Source organism: Carassius carassius, chromosome 40 (genome assembly GCF_963082965.1).
Source record: "Carassius carassius chromosome 40, fCarCar2.1, whole genome shotgun sequence".
Taxonomy (NCBI): domain Eukaryota; kingdom Metazoa; phylum Chordata; class Actinopteri; order Cypriniformes; family Cyprinidae; genus Carassius; species Carassius carassius.
Genome location: NC_081794.1, coordinates 29604471 through 29624836, shown reverse-complemented (window position 1 = coordinate 29624836; position 20366 = coordinate 29604471). Strand labels below are relative to the sequence as shown.

Here is a 20366-nt window from a genome sequence, read left to right as displayed (position 1 = left end):
ATTCTTCTGCACAATCTGACTTTGCTGCAGCCTGGAATTGAACTACTGGTTTCGTCTGGTCAGCGGAGAACTGGCCCCCCAACTGAGCCTGGTTTCTCCCAAGGTTTTTTTCTCCATTATGTCACCCATGGAGTTTCGGTTCCTTGCCGCTGTCGCCTCTGGCTTGCTTAGTTGGGGTCACTTCATCTACAGCGATATCGTTGACTTGATTGCAAATAAACCTCAGTGTTTGAAGGAAACTAGCTCTGCTCATCACTTGCAAAGTACCATCCCACAAGTAAAGTGTGCTGGTAGCAGCCTAATGCAGTGGGGCTGGTTTTCAGCAGCAGGGACTGAGGGACTCGTCAGTACAAGAAAAGCTTAATGCACCAAAATATTGAGATAGCCTTAATGAAAACCCAGTCCAGAGCATTCAGAGCAGAGCAGAAGGTTGACATTCCAACAGGACAGTGACCCTAAACACACAGAAAGAGTGGCTTATATACAACTCTGTGAATATCCTTGAGTGGCCAAGCCACAACCTGAGCTTGAACCCCTTCAAATACCTGAAAATGTGCATCTGCCCCCATCCAACCTGACAGAGCTTGAGAGGTGAAGAGAGGGGGAGAAGGATGACAGATAAAAAAGCGTGTCGCATCAAACAAAAAAAGTTTAGTTTTTTAGCTAAATATTTAGCTAAGGGTATAAATACTTATTTAAGTTTTTTTATTTGTAATAAATTTATGAAGTTTTGACAATTCTGTTTTTGATTTGCCTGTATGGAGTGTAGGCTGATGTGGAAAGTAAAAGTAAAAAGTAATTTAAAGAAATGTATCATAAGGCAGCAACATAATAAAATGTGAAAAAATGAATACTTTCGCAAGACACTGTATAACAAACAGAGTAAAGGTTAAGCGTATTTGTTGTGCTGACCGAGGGGAGATTCCGAGCTCGGAATTTTGTCCCAAACCCCAGGTTAGTACAGAAATAGTTGTAAGTGCGGAGAAGGAGTGGGGGATGGATGCTGGAAAACTGTCAAGGAATAGAGGACATCTGCTGTGTATATACACAGCTCTTGTTAATTGGGTTGATTACTGATTGTGCACATCTCATGTTAATTACACTGTAAAAAATTGCTGTAGTTTCTACAGCAAAAGTTTACATAATTTTACTGTATAAACATTTTACAAGATGCAGCTGTAATTCGCAATGCATTATGGGTCAAATAAGGTTTTACAGTTGTTAACAGTATATTTCCACGTCAACTGTAATTCATTTACAAGAAGCAGGTGTTGTCACTGTAGTTCCTGCTTTTTACACTAACTTACTGTAGTGTGGCATTATGGGATTGCACGAGCATCATTCAAATCTGAAACCCAGCCGACTGGAGCAACCCGAGAACGATTGAAGATAAGAGGCTTTATTCATAATTCCTGGTAAGTTCACTTAATTATACTTGAGAAATATATCCTTTTTATATTTATTTGAGTATATACTTATAATGTATAAGCGATATCATGTCACAATAGCCTCCTATCCTGACATTTAGAGAAGTGGCCTTGGTAACTTCTGTGCAGTAAACTGGGAATTGCTATCATAGCATAGTTAGGCCAAATTTTTGATTTTTGGAAGTTACATTTTCTTATTGAGAACATTTAAAGTAGTGTTTACTTAACTTTTATCATTAAGCCCAATGCGAACGATTGTCATAGTAAGTATACTAACGTTATCTGTCGAAATAACTGACAAACAGCAAAATATGTGAAATTTCATTTGTTTATGTGTGTTCATTTGTTTATATGTGTTCAGCTGTCCTATATTGACATGGGCCTTACTATAATAAGTGAAAGACATCTTTATATGCCCGACTGGACAAGTTAGCCTGATTTAAAAAAAAACAAAAAAAAAAAACACAGAAAACAGAAAAAAATCCAGAGGAAGCATCGAAAAGCGAGACTGATTCTGATTATATTAACGTTTCATTCAACTTCAAAACAAGCTTAACGGCACACATAAACTCACGGAAAATACATGAGGTAAATGTTCAACTGTTGAGTTTATTTATAACATAAGTAATATAATATAAGTAGCATCACAAGTGAGCTGTTTGCGTGAGTATCAGGATTGCAAATACATAGTTCAATAAACAATTAGTTAACAAGTTACTTACTTTTTTAAGACACAATATTAACTGTTGTTCTATTTCACCAACGAAAATAGTTCCAAACAACGATCCAATCAAAACTATTTTGCTCATTCTCAAATCAAAACTAAGCGGTGTTTTTGCTGAATGATTCAGCTTATTGAACGGATCGGTTCAATGAATGACTCAGTTGATTCACTCATTAAGTTATTCGCTGCCACCTAATGGCGGTTTAGTTTCACGTTTAAAAAGTATCATTGCATTTTTCCAACATTTATTAATTGAATTTTCAAAAATTAATGTAAACAATTAATGTCATTACACAGTTGTAATTTTGCACTGTAAATTATTTAATTTGATTGGTGGTACAGTTCTACAATGTAATATTATAATTTATAATTATAATTTATATAATTTATAATAGTTTGTTTATTCTAAAATATATGACATTTTCTGTGTTAATTTTGGTCTCATTTATGTAAATGCTTTAAAGAAATCACAAGATTATTTTCTTTATGTCTTGTAGGTGCAAAGAATAGCAGCTGATGTGGAGAAATTTTTGATGCTTCAAGACTCTGAAGCTGATTTTATTAGGTAATGTATTAATTATTTAAATAATTTGATAAACTTGTAATTTAGATTACATTTTATAGTGAAATACTACATTGTAGGTTACATTATTGCTAATATTTCTTAATTTCAGGTCCACCCAGTGGCTTTTGACTATTTGAGGGTCAGATGGTTGTGAATTCATACCTCAACTTTGTAGCTGGATTTGGAGTCTTATTACAACTTCAGTCTGGCATCCCAGGAGCAGCATCTTTTGCAGACTTGAATTTTTTCAAAGGTAACGAGTTTTAGTTTAAAGTAATTTCATTTGAGAAAAAAGGTTACTTATTTAGTGTAAAGAGTTACTCCACCCCATAATGACAATTTAGTCATTGATCACTGTTAACGTGATTAACAGTGATTAATGTCATTTCAAACCCGTAAAAGCTATGTTCGTCTTCAGAACACAATTTAAGATATTTTGAATGAGAACCGGGAGGCTTGCGTCTGTCCCAATGACAGCCAAACAATTAACAATGTCTAATCCCAGAAAAGTATGAAAAGCATCGTCAGAATAGTCCATCTGCCATCAGTGGCTCAACTGTAATTTTATGAAGCTACGAGAATACTTTTTGTATGCAAAGAAAACAAAAAGAACAACTATTCAACAAAGACGTTATTTTAGTTTTTGTTCAAATCAAAGCGTAAATGAACATAGAAAGCGTGTCCATGTGACCCAGCTGACAGAACAGCAGCTGCAGTTTGTGTCCAACAGATACTCTCAAAAAAGGTGCTACACTGATGCGTAGAGGAGGCAAATTGTTGAATAAATCATTATTTTTGTTTTCTTTTCATACAAAAAGCATTGTCGTCGCTTCATAATGTTACGGTTGAACCACTGATGGACTATTCTGATGATGTCTTTCATACTTTTCTGGGCCTTGACAGTAGTATTTACTTGGCAGTCAGTGGGACATTCACAATCCTCCCAGTTGCATCCAAAATATCTTAAATTGTGTTCCAAAGACGAATTAAGCTTTTATGGGTTTGGAACAACATTGAGGTAAGTGATTAATGGCAAGATTTTCATTTTGGGGTGGAGTAACCTTTTAAGTACTGGTAAAAGCTGATTGTATTGTATAAGTGGCATTTTGACATTTATTTTATTGAGCTAGTTTCATTCAATACTTAACTTTATCCTGATGGTTTTGCTTGTTTTTATGTGCAGATGTTTTCTTGGAATCACAACACTCACTGGATACAGACGGACACATAGAGGCAAAACAAGTGGAAAAGTCTCAGAGAAGAGGGACAACCCTCATGTGTGTGCTCATCTCAGAAACTTGATGGACTTTCAGTATGTATTTATTAAATTGTCTTTTGCAGGAATATTCTTAATTTAATAGAACATAAGCTCAAACAACAGAATTTGTGATTTAATGTTGATTCCAGCATTTTATTTTAATCATTTTCTTTTTCTTTTTTTTTTTTTTTTACAAAAATTATACAAATTCTGTTGATTGACCTTCATTTTTATAGAAAGTTAATGTTCTACTCTGAGTATGGCTTAATTTTTAAACATGTATTTGTAGTTATTTTTGATGCTATGTTATTTTTATGATAAGATTTTAACTGTTGAAAGACTGAAATTTTTATTTTACCAGTAAAAGCCTTGCAATTTCTTTCTGCCAGTTTTAATAAATACTTATTTGCAACATCATTGACTTTATTCATTTGTAAATGTATTAAGATAGAGCTCATGATAATGCATTTATATCAGTATTTTATAGTTTACTGTTAAAATTATTCTTTAAAGCAGTTTCATTGTTAAATTATTATAACATCATATTGTATTTGGGGTATTTACAGGATTTTATTGGCAACTTTAGTTGCCAGTTAAATACTGTAATTTAATGAAATCACAAATAAATGCTGTAAAATATATTTACAGGACTTTATTGGCAACTTTTTTGCCAGGTAAATACTGTACTTTAGTGAAATTACAAAATATTGCTGTAAAATAAACTACAAGTTAAATTCAATGTTACTGTAAAAAATACTACAAACTACTGTATTCCACATACAGCAATTAACTGTAATTTGCTTTGCAGTAATTTCCTGTAATCCATTTTACAGCAATTAACATCATTTTTACAGGATTTTATTGGCAACTTTTTTGCCAGTAAAATACTGTAAATTCTACAGCACATTTTTTACAGTGTAGGTTAATTATCTGAACGTGCTCCTACCGAACTTTGTTAATAAGACATCATTTATTTAAGAATTTGATATAATATTTTTATATAATCCTATTGCTTAAAATACCTGGTGGGGGGGGCTTGACATATCCTAACAAAATATTAAATATATAAAAATATCAGTTAATATATATCAAGTTGGGGGGAGGAACACAATCTAACATACAGTATTTCAAAAGTAGGAGAAATAATATGTACTGTAAAATAGACATCACATAGCAAACTGTATAACATTTTAAAAAGAATGCTGTGCAGACATACTAGTTTAAAGTTCATTTGAAATTGTACAGATTTTAAAATATTGCTTATTACTTATAAAGTTTAGGTTTAGAACCTCAGTATTTGAACGAGCTCTTGTTAAATTATAGTCCTCCACATCCACTGTGTTCTCAAAACTCAGGTAATTTGATAATATCTAGAATATCAAAATCAACAGCGGGCGGCAGATCCTTTTCCTATTTAGCACCTAAATTCTGCAATAAGCTACCTAACATTGTTCGGGAGGCAGACACACTCTTGCAGTTTAAATCGAGATTAAAGACCCATCTCTTTAACCTGGCTGACACATAACACGCTAATATGCTACTAATATCCAAATCTGTTAAAGGGTTTTTAGGCTGCATTAATTAGGTAAACTGGAACCGGGAACACTTCCCATAACACCCTATGTACTGTAACGGACAAAAACGTTACTTTGTTTCTCATTAGACTACTGTGTGTTTCTCTCCATTTTTCTTGGTGGTTTTCATAGGTAATGTATTTGGGTTACATGTAGTACCTCTAGGAGCAGCTTGAGGGCGCTATTGCCTGGAGGTGACCGGATATTTAAGCCGGTTCACCATAGAGTAAGTCAGTTCGTTTGGTAGAGGGAAACCATTTGGTTGAACTCATGCTACTGGCTTGCTCTATGAAAGTCCTTGATTGAGAACTCTTTGAGTTTCCGCTCAGCTGTGAGTATGGTTTGGTTTAGTTATCTGACAACATCTGTACAATGTAGTTACTGATGTCAGCCATCTGCTTTCTTTTTAGAAAGGACTTTATTTAGTCTGTCTACACTTGTCTGTCCTACAAATGATTGCTTTCTTCGGGTGTAATTGAATGGATGCATCTTAATTCTCATCTGGGTTCATCCAATGCGGCATACGGGACAGTAACACGCCGAATGCCAACGACACTAGGGGATATAGGAAAACATTGCATCACACTCAAAAAACTTTGTGGACTATCACTCATCAATTCTCTTACTTCAACTCTACATGGAAAGATAAGTTTATTTCATATCACTGACTGAGTTAGAAGACGAAGGGTGTTTAAATTGACTTTGGTTTATTTGTTGGTTTTTGTACCTATATGTACATATACACTGGTGGGAAGAATAAATTAAGATACAAAGATCATTTGTGTTGTGAAGAATATTTTAATCAGTACATGTTAAAAATCTGTTGAACCCCTCAGAGTAACAGCTTTAAAGAAATGAGGTGTTACAGATTGGCGCCCGAACAGGGACTGACTAAATTGAACTTTTGAGTCCCCTTTATTAAAAATATAAATTTTGACTGTACTGATCACTCTTCACAAACAAATATTATAAACCATCATCTGCAATTTCTTAGATGAAGCTTTCGTTCAGCGCAGAGACCCTGTAGTTAATCTCATTGATACCTTTAGTGAGTTATATTTAGACTCTGAGGAAGAGAGGGAATGTAGAGATATGTCCACTGATCAGATAGGTGACCATGATTCTAAACCCGATGACTTGCCATTACCTTCCTCCACCTCTTGAGTTTCATGAAGAGAGACTGCAACTCGACAATGAAGAAGCTGATCAGCGTATGTGTAGCATTGAGGAGCATCTTGCTGATCTTGAGCATCGTGTCAGTGGACTGGTTACCACAGAAACCATGAGTGCAAAGTTGAAAGCATGTGAAGACAGAATTAACTATTGTTTGCAAAGAGAGTTAGAACACATTAAGCAACTGTTCCATTCCAGAATCGACGATATGAGCCAAAGTATTGTGGATTGCTTAAAGCGTCGAGACAGACAACTAGAGCAAGAAATCAAAGCCTTCAAACCTCTCATGTCTACTCCCATGCATGCCAGTACTTCACCTACTCCTAAGATGTCTCAAACCTCATCCCAGATTGACCCAGCTACACAAAACAGCACAAAGCAAGTTTCTTATCTTTCTTCATCTCCTAATCCTCCAGTTAAACTTGAATTGCCGTCTTTCAGTAATCTTGATTCGGAAGACCCGATGGATTTTATTGATCAATTTGAAGAATATAATGAGCTGAGACCTCTGTATCCTGAAGAGCTGTTAGCATCATTGTCTGTGAGTCTGAAAGGTACTGCTAAGAGCTGGTGGAGAGCAGAGAAACAAAATATTAGTGACTGGTCCTCTTTCAAAGAAAAGTTTCTCTTTTCATTTTTAAACGAAGATCATAAAGAAGTTGCTGCCCAAAAGTTAGCAAACTATCGACAAGGAGTTAATGAGAATATTAGAGACTTTGCCTTTAATTACAGAGCGCTGTGTCTGAAGAATCATCCTTAAATGTCTAAAGCAGAGATTGTTCAAGCGACTTTAAGAAACTGCAACCCTCGATTGGCTTCACTGTTAAGGGGAACTGTGAAGATGGTTGATGATCTGGTCCGACTCGGTACTCAAATAGAAAAGGATTGGGTGGAAAATAAAAAGAGATGGAATCAAGGAAAAGATGAAGAACATAGGAAGAAATCTTCTGGTGGAAGAGGGCAACAAAATCACCTCATGCTCATTGATCCAACTTTCAGCTCTCAGTATAATAGGGTGCTGCAAACTCCAATAATTGTGAATAATTCTTACTTTGATGCTGTAATTGACACCGGAAGCACCTTCTCTTTGCTGCAGCAGAAAGTGTGGCAGAGGTTGAAAAGAAATGAGTATCTGACCAAAAGTAGCCAAACCTTTATGCTCGCGAATGGTCAGAGCCAGAGATCTCAGGGAAGAGTTCTCTGGGAATGTGAAATATATGGAGTGAAACTTCTTGTCACATTCTACGTAATGAATGATGAAGACTTGGCTGTTCCCGTCATCCTGGGACTGGATTTCTTAAAAAAAGCCAAAGTAACCCTTGATTTTAATTCCTCACGTGTTTACTTCCCTGATTCTAACTCCAGTCACCCCATTTGTTTTAATGAACTTCATGAGAATGCTGCCATCCAGTTTTATGCTGGACAGGGTGGTGTCGAATTGAGCTGCAGTAAGGAAGACTTGAAGCTCATCGAACAAGTGGTGGAAAATTCTCATGCCTCACTTAAAGTAATGAATCAGTTAAAATCTCTCATGCATAACTGGTCATCAGTTTGCACTCACAAGTTAGGACATACAAATTGCATCAAACATGAAATCAAAACAGTTGATGAACTTCCCTTGAGAAAGAGACCTTAACGAGTCTCAAGAGTCAAGAATGATTTTATTGAAGAAGAAATCAAGGAACTGCTTCGACAAAAAATCATTAGACCTTCCACTTCACCATGGGCCTCACCTGTTGTGGTAGTAGATAAGAAGGATGGTGGATCTCGGTTGTGCATTGATTATCGTGGTCTTAATTCTAAAACTCACCTTGATGCATATCCGATGCCCCAGATTACAGATATAATGGATTCTTTACAAGGAGCCAAAGTGTTTAGCACTTTAGATTTGAAGAGTGGCTACTGGCAAGTAGAGATGGAGCCTGCAAGTGTGGAGAAGACTGCATTTATAACTGCATCAGGGTTATATGAATTTTTGTGTCTTCCCTTTGGCCTTAAAAATGCAGCTGCCTCTTTCCAACATTTGATGGAACAAGTTCTCAGAGACCACAAAAACAGGTGTTGTATGGTATACATTGACGACATCATTGTGTACTCACCAGACATTCAAGCACACCTGCAACATCTCAAACAAGTATTCAATAGTCTGCACACTGCCGGTCTCACTCTCAGTCTCAAGAAATGCAAATTCATCTGTTCATCACTGGACTACTTGGGTCACACAATCACGGCTGATGGAGTCAAAGTGAATTCTGACAAGGTTGATGCGGTCAAATCATTCCCCACACCAGCTTCCATAAAAGCATTACAAAGGTTCCAAGGTCTTGCGGCTTGGTACCATAGTTTCATTTCATATTTCTCCACTAAAGCAGCACCCTTGCATGCTCTAAAGAAAAAAGGAGCTAAATGGATATGGACAGATGAGTGCCAGAGATCGTTTGAACTCATCAAAGATGATCTGACCAAAGCCCCTGTGTTAAATACACCCAATTTTGGTTCTTCTTTTAAAGTGCAAACAGACGCTAGTGATCTTAGTTTAGGAGCAGTGCTGACACAAGAAGTGGATGGACAAGAAAAAGTGATTGCTTATGCATCCAGGTTGCTGAGAGGTCTTGAGAGCTCATATTCAGCATCAGAGAAGGAATGTCTAGCGGTAGTCTGGGCGGTGGAAAAATTGGCATCATTATCTTGAAGGCAGAGCATTTGAGGTAGTTACTGACCATGCTTCTTTGGTTTGGCTTTTCCAGCACCCAAAACCTTCATCCAGGTTGGAAAGATGGACTATCAGACTTCAAGGCTATCACTTCACAGTCCGTTACAGAAAAGGACAATGTAATGTGGTACCTGATGTTTTGTCACGAACACATGCAGCTGAACCAACGGCCATCCTGATGCACACACCAGCAAAACACGGTTTTAATCAGATCACTTGTGACCTGCCAACGGACTTGTCGCAGATTGCTGCTGAACAGAATAAAGACACAGAGTGCCAAGAGATCACAGTAAAAGCCAAATATCAAAATACCACTGATCTTATCAGAACTCACTATGTTGTTAAAAATAATGTTTTATTCAGGAGTGTTCCAGACTCTAAAGGAGGTCAAAGATTCCAGATTGTGGTACCTACTAGATTGAAGGGAGCATTTTTAATGTATGCCCATGACAGCCCCCTCAGTGGACATTTAGGCAAATTTAAAACTCTAATGAGACTTCTAGAATTTGCCTATTGGCCGTCCATGCGTACTGACGTATGGCAACACTGCAAACAGTGTGGAACATGTCAGCAGCATAAGCCCACAAACCTGAAGCCAACAGGAGGTCTCCAAAGCGTGCCCATCGTTGAACCCGGATACATGCTCGGCATGGACCTTATGGGACCGTTCCCACTGAGTTTCTGTCAAAATGAATATCTTCTAGTTGTGGTAGACTATTTATCTAAGTGGGTAGAGGTCTTCCCCATGAGATCTGCCAAATCTACCGCCATCGTTCGTATTCTCATCGAAGAGATATTTACAAGTTGGGGAACACCAGCCTTCATTGTTTCTGATGGAGGCACTCAATTCACCTCAAACCTCCTGGATCAGTTATGCAAGCAGTGGCAGGTAACCCAAAAACTTACTACTGCTTATCATCCACAATCAAACCTGACTGAACGCATCAATCGAAATCTAAAAACCATGATTGCATCATATGTTGGCAATAATCACCGTACTTGGGATCAGTGGATCTACAAATTTAGATTTGCTTTGAATACAGCATGGCATGAAAGCACAGGTTATTCACCAGCTGAAGTAGCCCTTGGACGTCAGTTGAAAGGACCACTACAAAGAGCTCTACAGAATCCGCCAGATCCAGATCAACCAAGCTACAGTACCGTTGATCACCAGAAACTACTGTACGAATCGGTCAGAGAAAATGTTGAGAAAGCACAAACCAAACAGAAAAAGTATTACAACCTCAAGAGAAGAACACAAGACTTCCAGGAGGGTGATATAGTGTGGGTGCGTACTCATCCGCTATCTAGTGCAGATGATGGTTTCATGGCTAAAATTTCTCCAAAATGGCGAGGGCCAGCTAAAGTAGTCCAAAAGCTAGGTCCAGTAAATTGCAAGGTGACAATGTTGTCTGATCCTTCCCAGATTGACAGTTACCATACCCAAAACGTAAAATTTGCCATGTGTCAAATTTTGACACCAAAGGGAGGGGTAGGTAACATACAAAAACGTTACTTTGTTTCTCATTAGACTAATGTGTGTTTCTCTCCACTTTTCTTGGTGGTTTTCATAGGTAATGTATTTGGGTTACATGTAGTACCTCTAGGAGCAGCTTGAGGGCGCCTTTTGCCTGGAGGTGACCGGATATATAAGCTGGTTCACCCTAGAGTAAGTCAGTTCATTTGGTAGAGGGAAACCATTTGGTTGAACTCATGCTACTGGCTTGCTCTATGAAAGTCCTTGGTTGAGAACTCTTTGAGTCAAAGTCACCTTTATTTATATAGCGCTTTAAACAAAATACATTGCGTCAAAGCAACTGAACAACATTCATTAGGAAAACAGTGTCAATAATGCAAAATGATAGTTAAAGGCAGTTCATCATTGGATTCAGTTATGTTATCTCTGTTCAGTTAAATAGTGTCTATGCATTTATTTGCAATCAAGTCAACGATATCGCTGTAGATGAAGTGTCCCCAACTAAGCAAGCCAGAGGCGACAGCGGCAAGGAACCGAAACTCCATCGGTGACAGAATGGAGAAAAAAACCTTGGGAGAAACCAGGCTCAGTTGGGGGGCCAGTTCTCCTCTGACCAGACGAAACCAGTAGTTCAATTCCAGGCTGCAGCAAAGTCAGATTGTGCAGAAGAATCATCTGTTTCCTGTGGTCTTGTCCTGGTGGTCCTTTGAGACAAAAGTTTCCGCTCAGCTGTGAGTATGGTTTGGTTTAGTTATCTGACAACATCTGTACAATGTAGTTACTGATGTCAGCCATCTGCTTTCTTTTTAGAAAGGACTTTATTTAGTCTGTCTACACTTGTCTGTCCTACAAATGATTGCTTTCTTCGGGTGTAATTGAATGGATGCATCTTAATTCACATCTGGGTTCATCCAATGCGGCATACGGGACAGCAACACGCCGAATGCCAACGACACTAGGGGATATAGGAAAACATTGCAACTCACTCAAATTACTTTGTGGACTATCACTCATCAGTTCTCTTACTTCAACTCTACATGGAATGATAAGTTTATTTCATATCACTGACTGGGTTAGAAGATGAAGGGTGTTTAAATTGACTTTGGTTTATTTGTTGATTTTTGTACCTGTATGTACATATACACTGGTGGGAAGAATAAATTAAGATACAAAGATCATTTGTGTTATGAAGAGTATTTTAATCAGTACATGTTAAAAATCTGTTGAACCCCTCAGAGTAACAGCTTTAAAGAAATGAGGTGTTACAGTACTTGCTACATCATTAGAAAAATGGCATCTACGCTAATATTAGTGAGTGAGTGAAGTGAGTGAGTGAGTGAGTGAGTGAAGTGACATTCAGCCATTCAGAGACATTCAGAGACAGACATTCAGACATTCAGAGAGTCTGTTTCTCTCTTATTCCGAGGTCACCGTAGCCACCAGATCCAGTCTGTATCCAGATCAGAGGGTCACTGCAGTCACCCAGATCCAGTACGTATCCAGACCAGATGGTGGATCGGCTGGAGATATACAACTAATTACAGGAGCGCGTTTACTGATGAGATGCGCATGAAAATCAAATTCAATTTTTTCACAGCCCTAATAGATCCCACAGGTTTTGGGATCCGATGGTAACTGGTCATTAAATACCTAACTCTCAGATGTGTGAGTGCTGGGCAGAACAGCAACAAACTCAACATGGCTTGTATTTGTAGGCAAACAGATCTTTCTGTTTCCCTCATTCGAGCCATTGGATTTAAAAACAAGTGTCAAGTGGATCTCAGCTGCACTATAAACTGCCCAGTTTCATTCTCACAGTCAGTCTCTTTCATGTTCAGAGTGAAGAGGATCGGTCTGCCATCAAAGCCATTTTCAGATTCATATTTTAAAAGAGAAATGATTTACTATGTAAAAATATTCTCAACTTAAGGCATCTAGGTCTCTACGGAAGAAACAAACCATAATATCCAACTAAGATGTTAAGAAGCTTCATTCACAATCAATAAATACAGACCTGTCAGAACTCAGAAAAAAGAACAGAGGAGGGTTATTTCTACATTGTAGATAAAGTAGAAAAAGTACACTGTTACTTCAAATAATATGGTCACAAATAATAACTGTGTTTTCTCCAGTTCAGGCGATTTGGAAAATCAGGAAGTGATACTTGTCGCCAGAAACTGGTTACATTGACAGGTTCAACTGGATTTTTAAAACTATTTCAACATTGGCTTGTTTTTCATCAAAAATGAGAGTAGCTGATAAATGATCAGCGAGCCATATGGACATAATTTATGCTCTACAATAAACAACATAAAACTAAACAGTGTTAAACTTATACTGGAAAAAACACCTTCATTACATACACGTCATTTATGGAAATATTGTGGACTTGATTTTACAGACACTACTGGAAGAGAACTGAACTGAATCAACTGAGTTTAACTGAAATATTGACTGTTTACTATTGTAATTTTTTAGAGCTGTTTTAAAGCATAGCTGAATTTTGTTTGCATTATTGACACACTATTTTACTGTTTAACACTGTAAAGATAGATCGACACAATCTGCATTGTATGAAGCATTATAGAAATAAAGGTGACGAAATGAACATTTTAATTGACATGACAAGAATTTGAATAAACTGAATTGAAGACTATAGAACTGGCACCAAAGAGTTTTGAGCAGCTCACAGCTGAACAAATGATGGTCTCTTACCCCTCTTGCTGAGTTGGATGTTGGCTTGTCGTCTGCCATGGCCGTTCTCCACATAACAGGAGTAGTTACCCAGGTCAGTCTCCTCCACGGCGTCTATGGTCAGCGAGATGGACACCTCCTGCTCTCCCAAGTGCTCCCTAATAGTTCTGGATTGGAGGAGAGAAGAAGGGGAAAACTGTTAAACAACATATCATTGAATCATATTCACTCTCAAGTTCATGCTGATCACAGCCTCCTCCCTGTTTTATCGCTCCACTAAATCTGTTCTGTTAGCCAGACATCCTGACCCACAATGACCCTGTCTAAAAGAAAGTAAATTTCTCGAAATAATGGATCTGTTAAACCATTATTTGTTTGCTTGTTTGTTTTTGTAAATCAAAGAAAATACGGGTGAATTACAACATTGCTTCAGCATTCATCACTGGTTGAACACACAATCCTCACCAGAAGAGATTCTTAGAAGAGATGTGGATATAGATGTGATTCTAAAATCTGACTGTGTACATTTGGTAAATGTTTCCTTAATTTGTTCAGTACTTTTCACTAGATTTCTTCAGTACATTCAGGATTCACATTAACACTTATAGCATATTATCCTCCAACAAGTCTCTACTCCACCTACATACTGTAAAATTATATAAAGGAACTTTTTCCGATTTGATGATAGCATTTTTAACCTGCATATTCACTACAATTTCTGTACATTTTAGTCACATTTTCAAAGCTTTGAGCGCTATTCAAAGGTAAATTATAAATTATATGAAAATAACACTTTGATTTTGTCTTGAAAGTTTGACATTTGTAAAATAGAGATGCTATATATATATATATATGAAGAGTTCAGATGCAAAAGCCTCTAAGTGCCATCTGAAATTTTCATCTAAGATTAGGATTTTTATCAACTTAATATCCAGAGATATCGTTGACTGATTGCACAGATACTATTTAAACTGAACTGAGCTGGATGATGACATCACTGAATTCAATGATGAACTGCCTTTAACTGTAAGTGATTACTATTATCCTTCTGCATTATTGACACACTATTTTCCTATTTAATACAGTAAAATGCTTTGACACAATCTGTATTGTTAAAAGCACTATATAAATAAAGGTGGCTTGACTATAAAGGAAAAATATTAAAATCCACACCACTCATCAGAAACAGTGAAGAAAATGAAGAACTGACAGTAAATAAAACTTAGAAATTTAGAATAACATAATCCCATCCTTCATAACACACACACACACACACACACACACACACACACGACAGCCAAGCTTTCACCAGCACTGTGGGGAAGAACAAAATAACAGGGTTAGCAAGAGAAAAAAAGTGTCTTTTCTTTGCAGCTGCCATGGAAACTACGTCTGCACAGAGAGAGAGAGAGAGAGAGAGAGGGGATGATGATGAGGAGGAATTCATGTCATTAAAGAAACACTGTTTCTGTTCTTTTTCAAAAAGAATGAGGTAATGTTCTGCCCTTTTCATGTTTGTGGATGTTTGACATCATTAGAGTGAAGTCAGGACTGATGAGTCCAGTGTGCCGGAAAGATCAGACACATTAGTGTTTGTAGTGCACAGAGAGCCAAACTTACTGGATCTCAAGCCCGTCACTGAGCATTCTGGATGTCTCAGATTCAGAAATGAAATTCTACTGTCATTACAGTCAGCTGTTCAACATTAGGAGGCCGTGACTTCTTTTTCAGCCACTGGCACAGTCGATCTAGAGGTAGAGAATGACAAACTGGCCCTAGGATCGGTTCTGACGAACTGACAGCTGACATGTGAAGCACATACGAGAATACACAGAAATGCTTGGATTCAGACACAGCATGAGCAAACACATCCTGAAAGCGTGAAGGGCTCCAGGCTCCTTTGATGCTCCTAACCAGTGCCAATTTTTATTTTGAAATATGCACATTCAATCTTAATTGTCCTAATATGCCTAAACAGCTCTGTTAAAGTTTGTTGTCTCTTACGTTCAGTTACATGAATTAGCCCTCTTTAAATTATATAGCCGATTTTCAATTAAAACCTGTCAAATTTGACGAAATAAACAAATGAAACCTCACAGTTTTTCACTGTTAAAAGCTGAAGCATCGTTTTAGTTTGATTGGCCATCTCAAACATTTTGACATTGAAGATTGTTGTTAGGCTGAAGTACAGCAGAGCTGCATCAATAATATCAAAAATTCAGAGGGACAATTTGACCACATCTGATTATTTGCGGTCCTTTTTGTGGTTTGAATCGACAACTATTAGCCCAATCTTGAAGATCCTGTGGGAGCTGCGGTTAGGTGCCAGTGAAGAGTTGCACCAGGGCTTCTGGGATTGTGGGTTTAGCAAAATCTTGAATTGTCAAGATTTTCCTTCAACTGCTCACATTTGTGTAGCAAATTCAGCTTGGAGACCTAGTTCAGGTGAGCACAGATTCAGTCAGACACTTTGATGCTTTTTTTAAAGATTGCATATGCCTGAACTGCATTATTAATGGAGCCAATGATATTTAGATGAAGATTACAAGAGAAACAAGCTAGTCTGCTTATCTTTGTCCCGCCGAGTGAGAATTAATGGGATGCTTTTACTCAGAAGGTCTTAACACTCGTTCGAAGGCCGCTGAATGACTCCGACGGGTTTAAATCAAGGTGAAAGTGGAAGATTTATGTGTGTACAAAATATATATATTGCACACACAAATTCAGACACAGACTTCTTGATTTAATCTTACTTGATTTCACTTTCTCTGATTCGGCTTTCATCCAGGTCCTCAATGAACTTCTCTCCCTTCATCCAGTAGATGAGAGGACTCGCGTCTCCGCTGTAGCCAAAGAATGCTCGGCAGGTCAAGTTCATGGGGCTTCCTGCAAAAACACACATCACAACATAAGTCCAAATATATCATCTGTGAAAGCAGCTTTCTTACGGAGCCTGGTCTGTGGACAGCTGTATGATTTGTTCTCTCTCTCTCTAAGAAATAGAAGTGGCAACAAAGATCGTGAGGGAGCTTAGATGGACATCACTATAACCCTAAAACTGCCTCAATCCTTTTCCAAAACTATACTAGACACACAAACACTGCAGGCCTGTGAGAGTCTATAAAGGAGATAACAAACACAGAGACTCTTGACTGAAGTAAATACGCGTTTTCTCTCTGGGCCACTGGAGGTCACTATGGTTCCATCTTAAAGACAGGATGGCTCCCAGCAGCACAAACACACCTTCCACAGACATGTATTAGGGCAAATTCTTCAGTCTTTTGTACCGTGGCACCCAGTCCTTAGCATCTGATGCAGCGATTCTGCAGGAACTGCACTACTTACAGTCGGCCTGTGTTTGCAATCATCAGAACAACATACACTGAAATTAAAGCTAGCTTCATATCTTCATCTCTCTCTATATATTTATTTTATATTTTAGTTGATAATGTATAATGGACGTCTTTCTGTTTTATGTTTGTGCCAACCCAGATTCACAAAAGATTCTGTTTAGTAAACAGCTTATAATTGAAAAGTAGATGCTTCCAGAAAAATCTGCATTCAATTTTCTTTCTGGGAAGCTCTTTGATCAAAATGCCAGTATTTTGAAAAAAAAAACTCAGACTGTCAGCCTTAGATGGTTCTGCAAAACGTAGTTAGAATGTGGCCTCTCGCTGCACTCAGAATCGCTCAGTTACTGTAACTGTAACAAATGTCTGTTATAGTGTATGCAGGCGTGTTTTTGTATGAATTGGGAAATTGGAGCAAGAACATCTAGTTAATCAGGTCTCTACAGCGTGTTAATTGTGTTTGTCTGTGTTGGCCTCTATTCATTCACATCCAGCAGAGAGGATCATCCAGATGGCTGAAAGCTGTCATTCTCATTAAAACTCTATTTGAAGCATTTGTGACATCATAATACCATAACTGACCTCCTGTGTCCAAAAAATTTTACAGAAAATGAATGAATGAATTGATGTGAAAATGTCTGTATAAATGGTGATGTGCCTCTGAGCAAGTATGTTAGTAAGGACTAAAAACCCAGCTAATAGAGAACAGTCCACAACTTTTAACATTTTTTGAAAGTTATAAGAATTTTAAAACAAAACATTCTTAAAGTAATGCTTAACTTTAGTAATATTTGATTTACGTTCTCCTAATATTGAGAGAAAAGGTTCTTAGAACAACATTTTTAGGGGACCTTTTAATTTCAAAATGTTTTCAAAATGTTGTGAGAAAAAAGTCTTAGAACAATAAAAGAAAACATTCAAATAATGATATCTTTTGGGTCAAATTAAAGTTTTAATAATATTTAAATTACATTATAATCAAGAAACCTGGACATATCAACATTCTTAGAATACTCAGAACAATGTTTAGAATAATGTTTATTTTGAGGGAAAATAAAGTTAGTAGAATCCATCCATCCATCCATCCATCTTCTACCGCTTATCCGGGGCCGGGTCGCGGGGGCAGCAGTCTAAGCAGAGAACCCCAGACTTCCCTCTCCCTAGACACTTCCTCCAGCTCTTCTGGGGGGACACCGAGGCGTTCCCAGGCCAGCCGGGAGACATAGTCTCTCCAGCGTGTCCTAGGTTTCCCCCGGGGTCTCCTCCCAGTGGGATGTGCCCGGAACACCTTCCCGGGAAGGCGTCCAGGAGGCATCCGGAACAGATGCCCGAGCCACCTCAGCTGACCCCTCTCGATGTGGAGGAGCAGCGGCTCTACTCTGAGCTCCTCCCGGGTGACTGAGCTTCTCACCCTATCTCTAAGGGATCGCCCAGCCACCCTGCGGAGAAAGCACATTTCGGCCGCCTGTATCCGGGATCTTGTCCTTTCGGTCATGACCCAAAGCTCATGACCATAGGTGAGAGTAGGAACGTAGATTGACCGGTAAATCGAGAGCTTCGCCTTGCGGCTCAGCTCTTTCTTCACCACGACAGACCGGTACATCGACCGCATTACTGCAGAAGCTGCACCGATCCGTCTGTCAATCTCCCGTTCCATCCTTCCCTCACTCGTGAACAAGACCCCAAGATACTTAAACTCCTCCACTTGAGGCAGGAACTCTCCACCAACCTGAAGTGGGCAAGCCACCCTTTTCCGACTGAGGACCATGGCCTCGGATTTGGAGGTGCTGATTCTCATCCCAGCCGCTTCACACTCGGCTGCAAACCGTCCCAGTGCATGCTGAAGGTCCTGGCCTGATGAGGCCAACACGACAACATCATCCGCAAAGAGCAGAGACGAAATCGTGTTGTCACCAAACCTGACCCCCTCCGGCCCCTGGCTGCGCCTAGAAATTCTGTCCATAAAAATCATGAACAGAACCGGCGACAAAGGGCAGCCCTGCCGGAGTCCAACACGCACCGGGAACAAGTCTGACTTACAGCTGGCAATACGAACCAAGCTCCTGCTCCGTTCGTACAGGGACCGGATAGCCCTTATCAAAGGGCCCCGGACCCCATACTCCCGGAGAACCCTCCACAGGCCGCCGCGAGGGACACAGTCGAATGCCTTCTCCAAATCCACAAAGCACATGTGGACTGGTTGGGCATACTCCCATGAACCCTCCAGCACCCTGTAGAGGGTATAGAGCTGGTCCAGTGTTCCACGGCCTGGACGAAAACCACACTGTTCCTCCTGAATCCGAGGTTCTACTATCGGCCGGATTCTCCTCTCCAGTACCCTGGCATAGACTTTCCCAGGGAGGCTGAGAAGTGTGATCCCCCTGTAGTTGGAACACACCCTCCGGTCCCCCTTCTTAAAAAGAGGGACCACCACCCCGGTCTGCCATCCCAGAGGCACCGTCCCCGACTGCCACGCGATGCTGCAGAGGCGTGTCAGCCAAGACAGCCCCACAACATCCAGAGACTTGAGGTACTCAGGGCGGATCTCATCCACCCCCGGTGCCTTGCCACCGAGGAGTTTCTTGACTACCTCGGTGACTTCAGCTTGGGTTATGGACGAGTCCACATCTGAGCCCTCAGCCTCTGCTTCCTCAATGGAAGACGTGACAGCGGGATTGAGGAGATCCTCGAAGTATTCCTTCCACCGTCCAACGACATCCCCAGTTGAGGTCAACAGCTCCCCACCTCTACTGTAAACAGCGTTGGTAGGGCACTGCTTCCCTCTCCTGAGGCGCCGGACGGTTTGCCAGAATCTCTTCGAGGCTGACCGATAGTCCTTCTCCATGGCCTCACCGAACTCCTCCCAGGCCCGAGTTTTTGCCTCCACAACCACCCGGGCTGTAGTCCGCTTGGCCTGCCGGTACCTGTCAGCTGCCTCAGGAGTCCCACAAGCCAACCAGGCCCGATAGGACTCCTTCTTCAGCTTGACGGCATCCCTTACTTCCGGTGTCCACCACCGGGTTCGGGGATTGCCGCCTCGACAGGCACCGGAAACCTTACGGCCACAGCTCCGAGCGGCCACTTCGACAATGGAGGTGGAGAACATGGTCCACTCGGACTCAATATCTCCAGCCTCCCTCGGGATCCGGTCGAAGCTCTGCCGGAGGTGGGAGTTGAAGATCTCTCTGACAGGAGACTCGGCCAAACGTTCCCAGCAGACCCTCACAGTACGTTTGGGTCTGCCGAGTCTGTCCAGCTTCCTCCCTCGCCATCGGATCCAACTCACCACCAGGTGGTGATCGGTTGACAGCTCCGCCCCTCTCTTCACCCGAGTGTCCAAGACATACGGCCGGAGGTCGGATGAAACGACCACAAAGTCAATCATCGACCTACGGCCTAGGGTGTCCTGGT

At 39.8% G+C, this 20366-nt stretch overlaps 1 protein-coding gene across 4 annotated transcripts in view; it reads right to left on the bottom strand.

Annotated features, from left to right (window-relative positions):
* LOC132122543 (interleukin-1 receptor accessory protein-like 1-B) overlaps window positions 1–20366 on the bottom strand; it is a 212636-nt gene that overhangs the window by 9410 nt on the left and 182860 nt on the right. For all 4 annotated transcript variants that reach the window (XM_059532921.1, XM_059532923.1, XM_059532922.1 and 1 more), the window contains exons 6-7: window positions 16359–16491; window positions 13627–13772 (exon numbers count right to left, since the gene is read on the bottom strand). In XM_059532921.1, the coding sequence (XP_059388904.1) occupies window positions 13627–13772; window positions 16359–16491 (279 nt within the window). The remainder of the gene's footprint in view (window positions 1–13626; window positions 13773–16358; window positions 16492–20366) is intronic.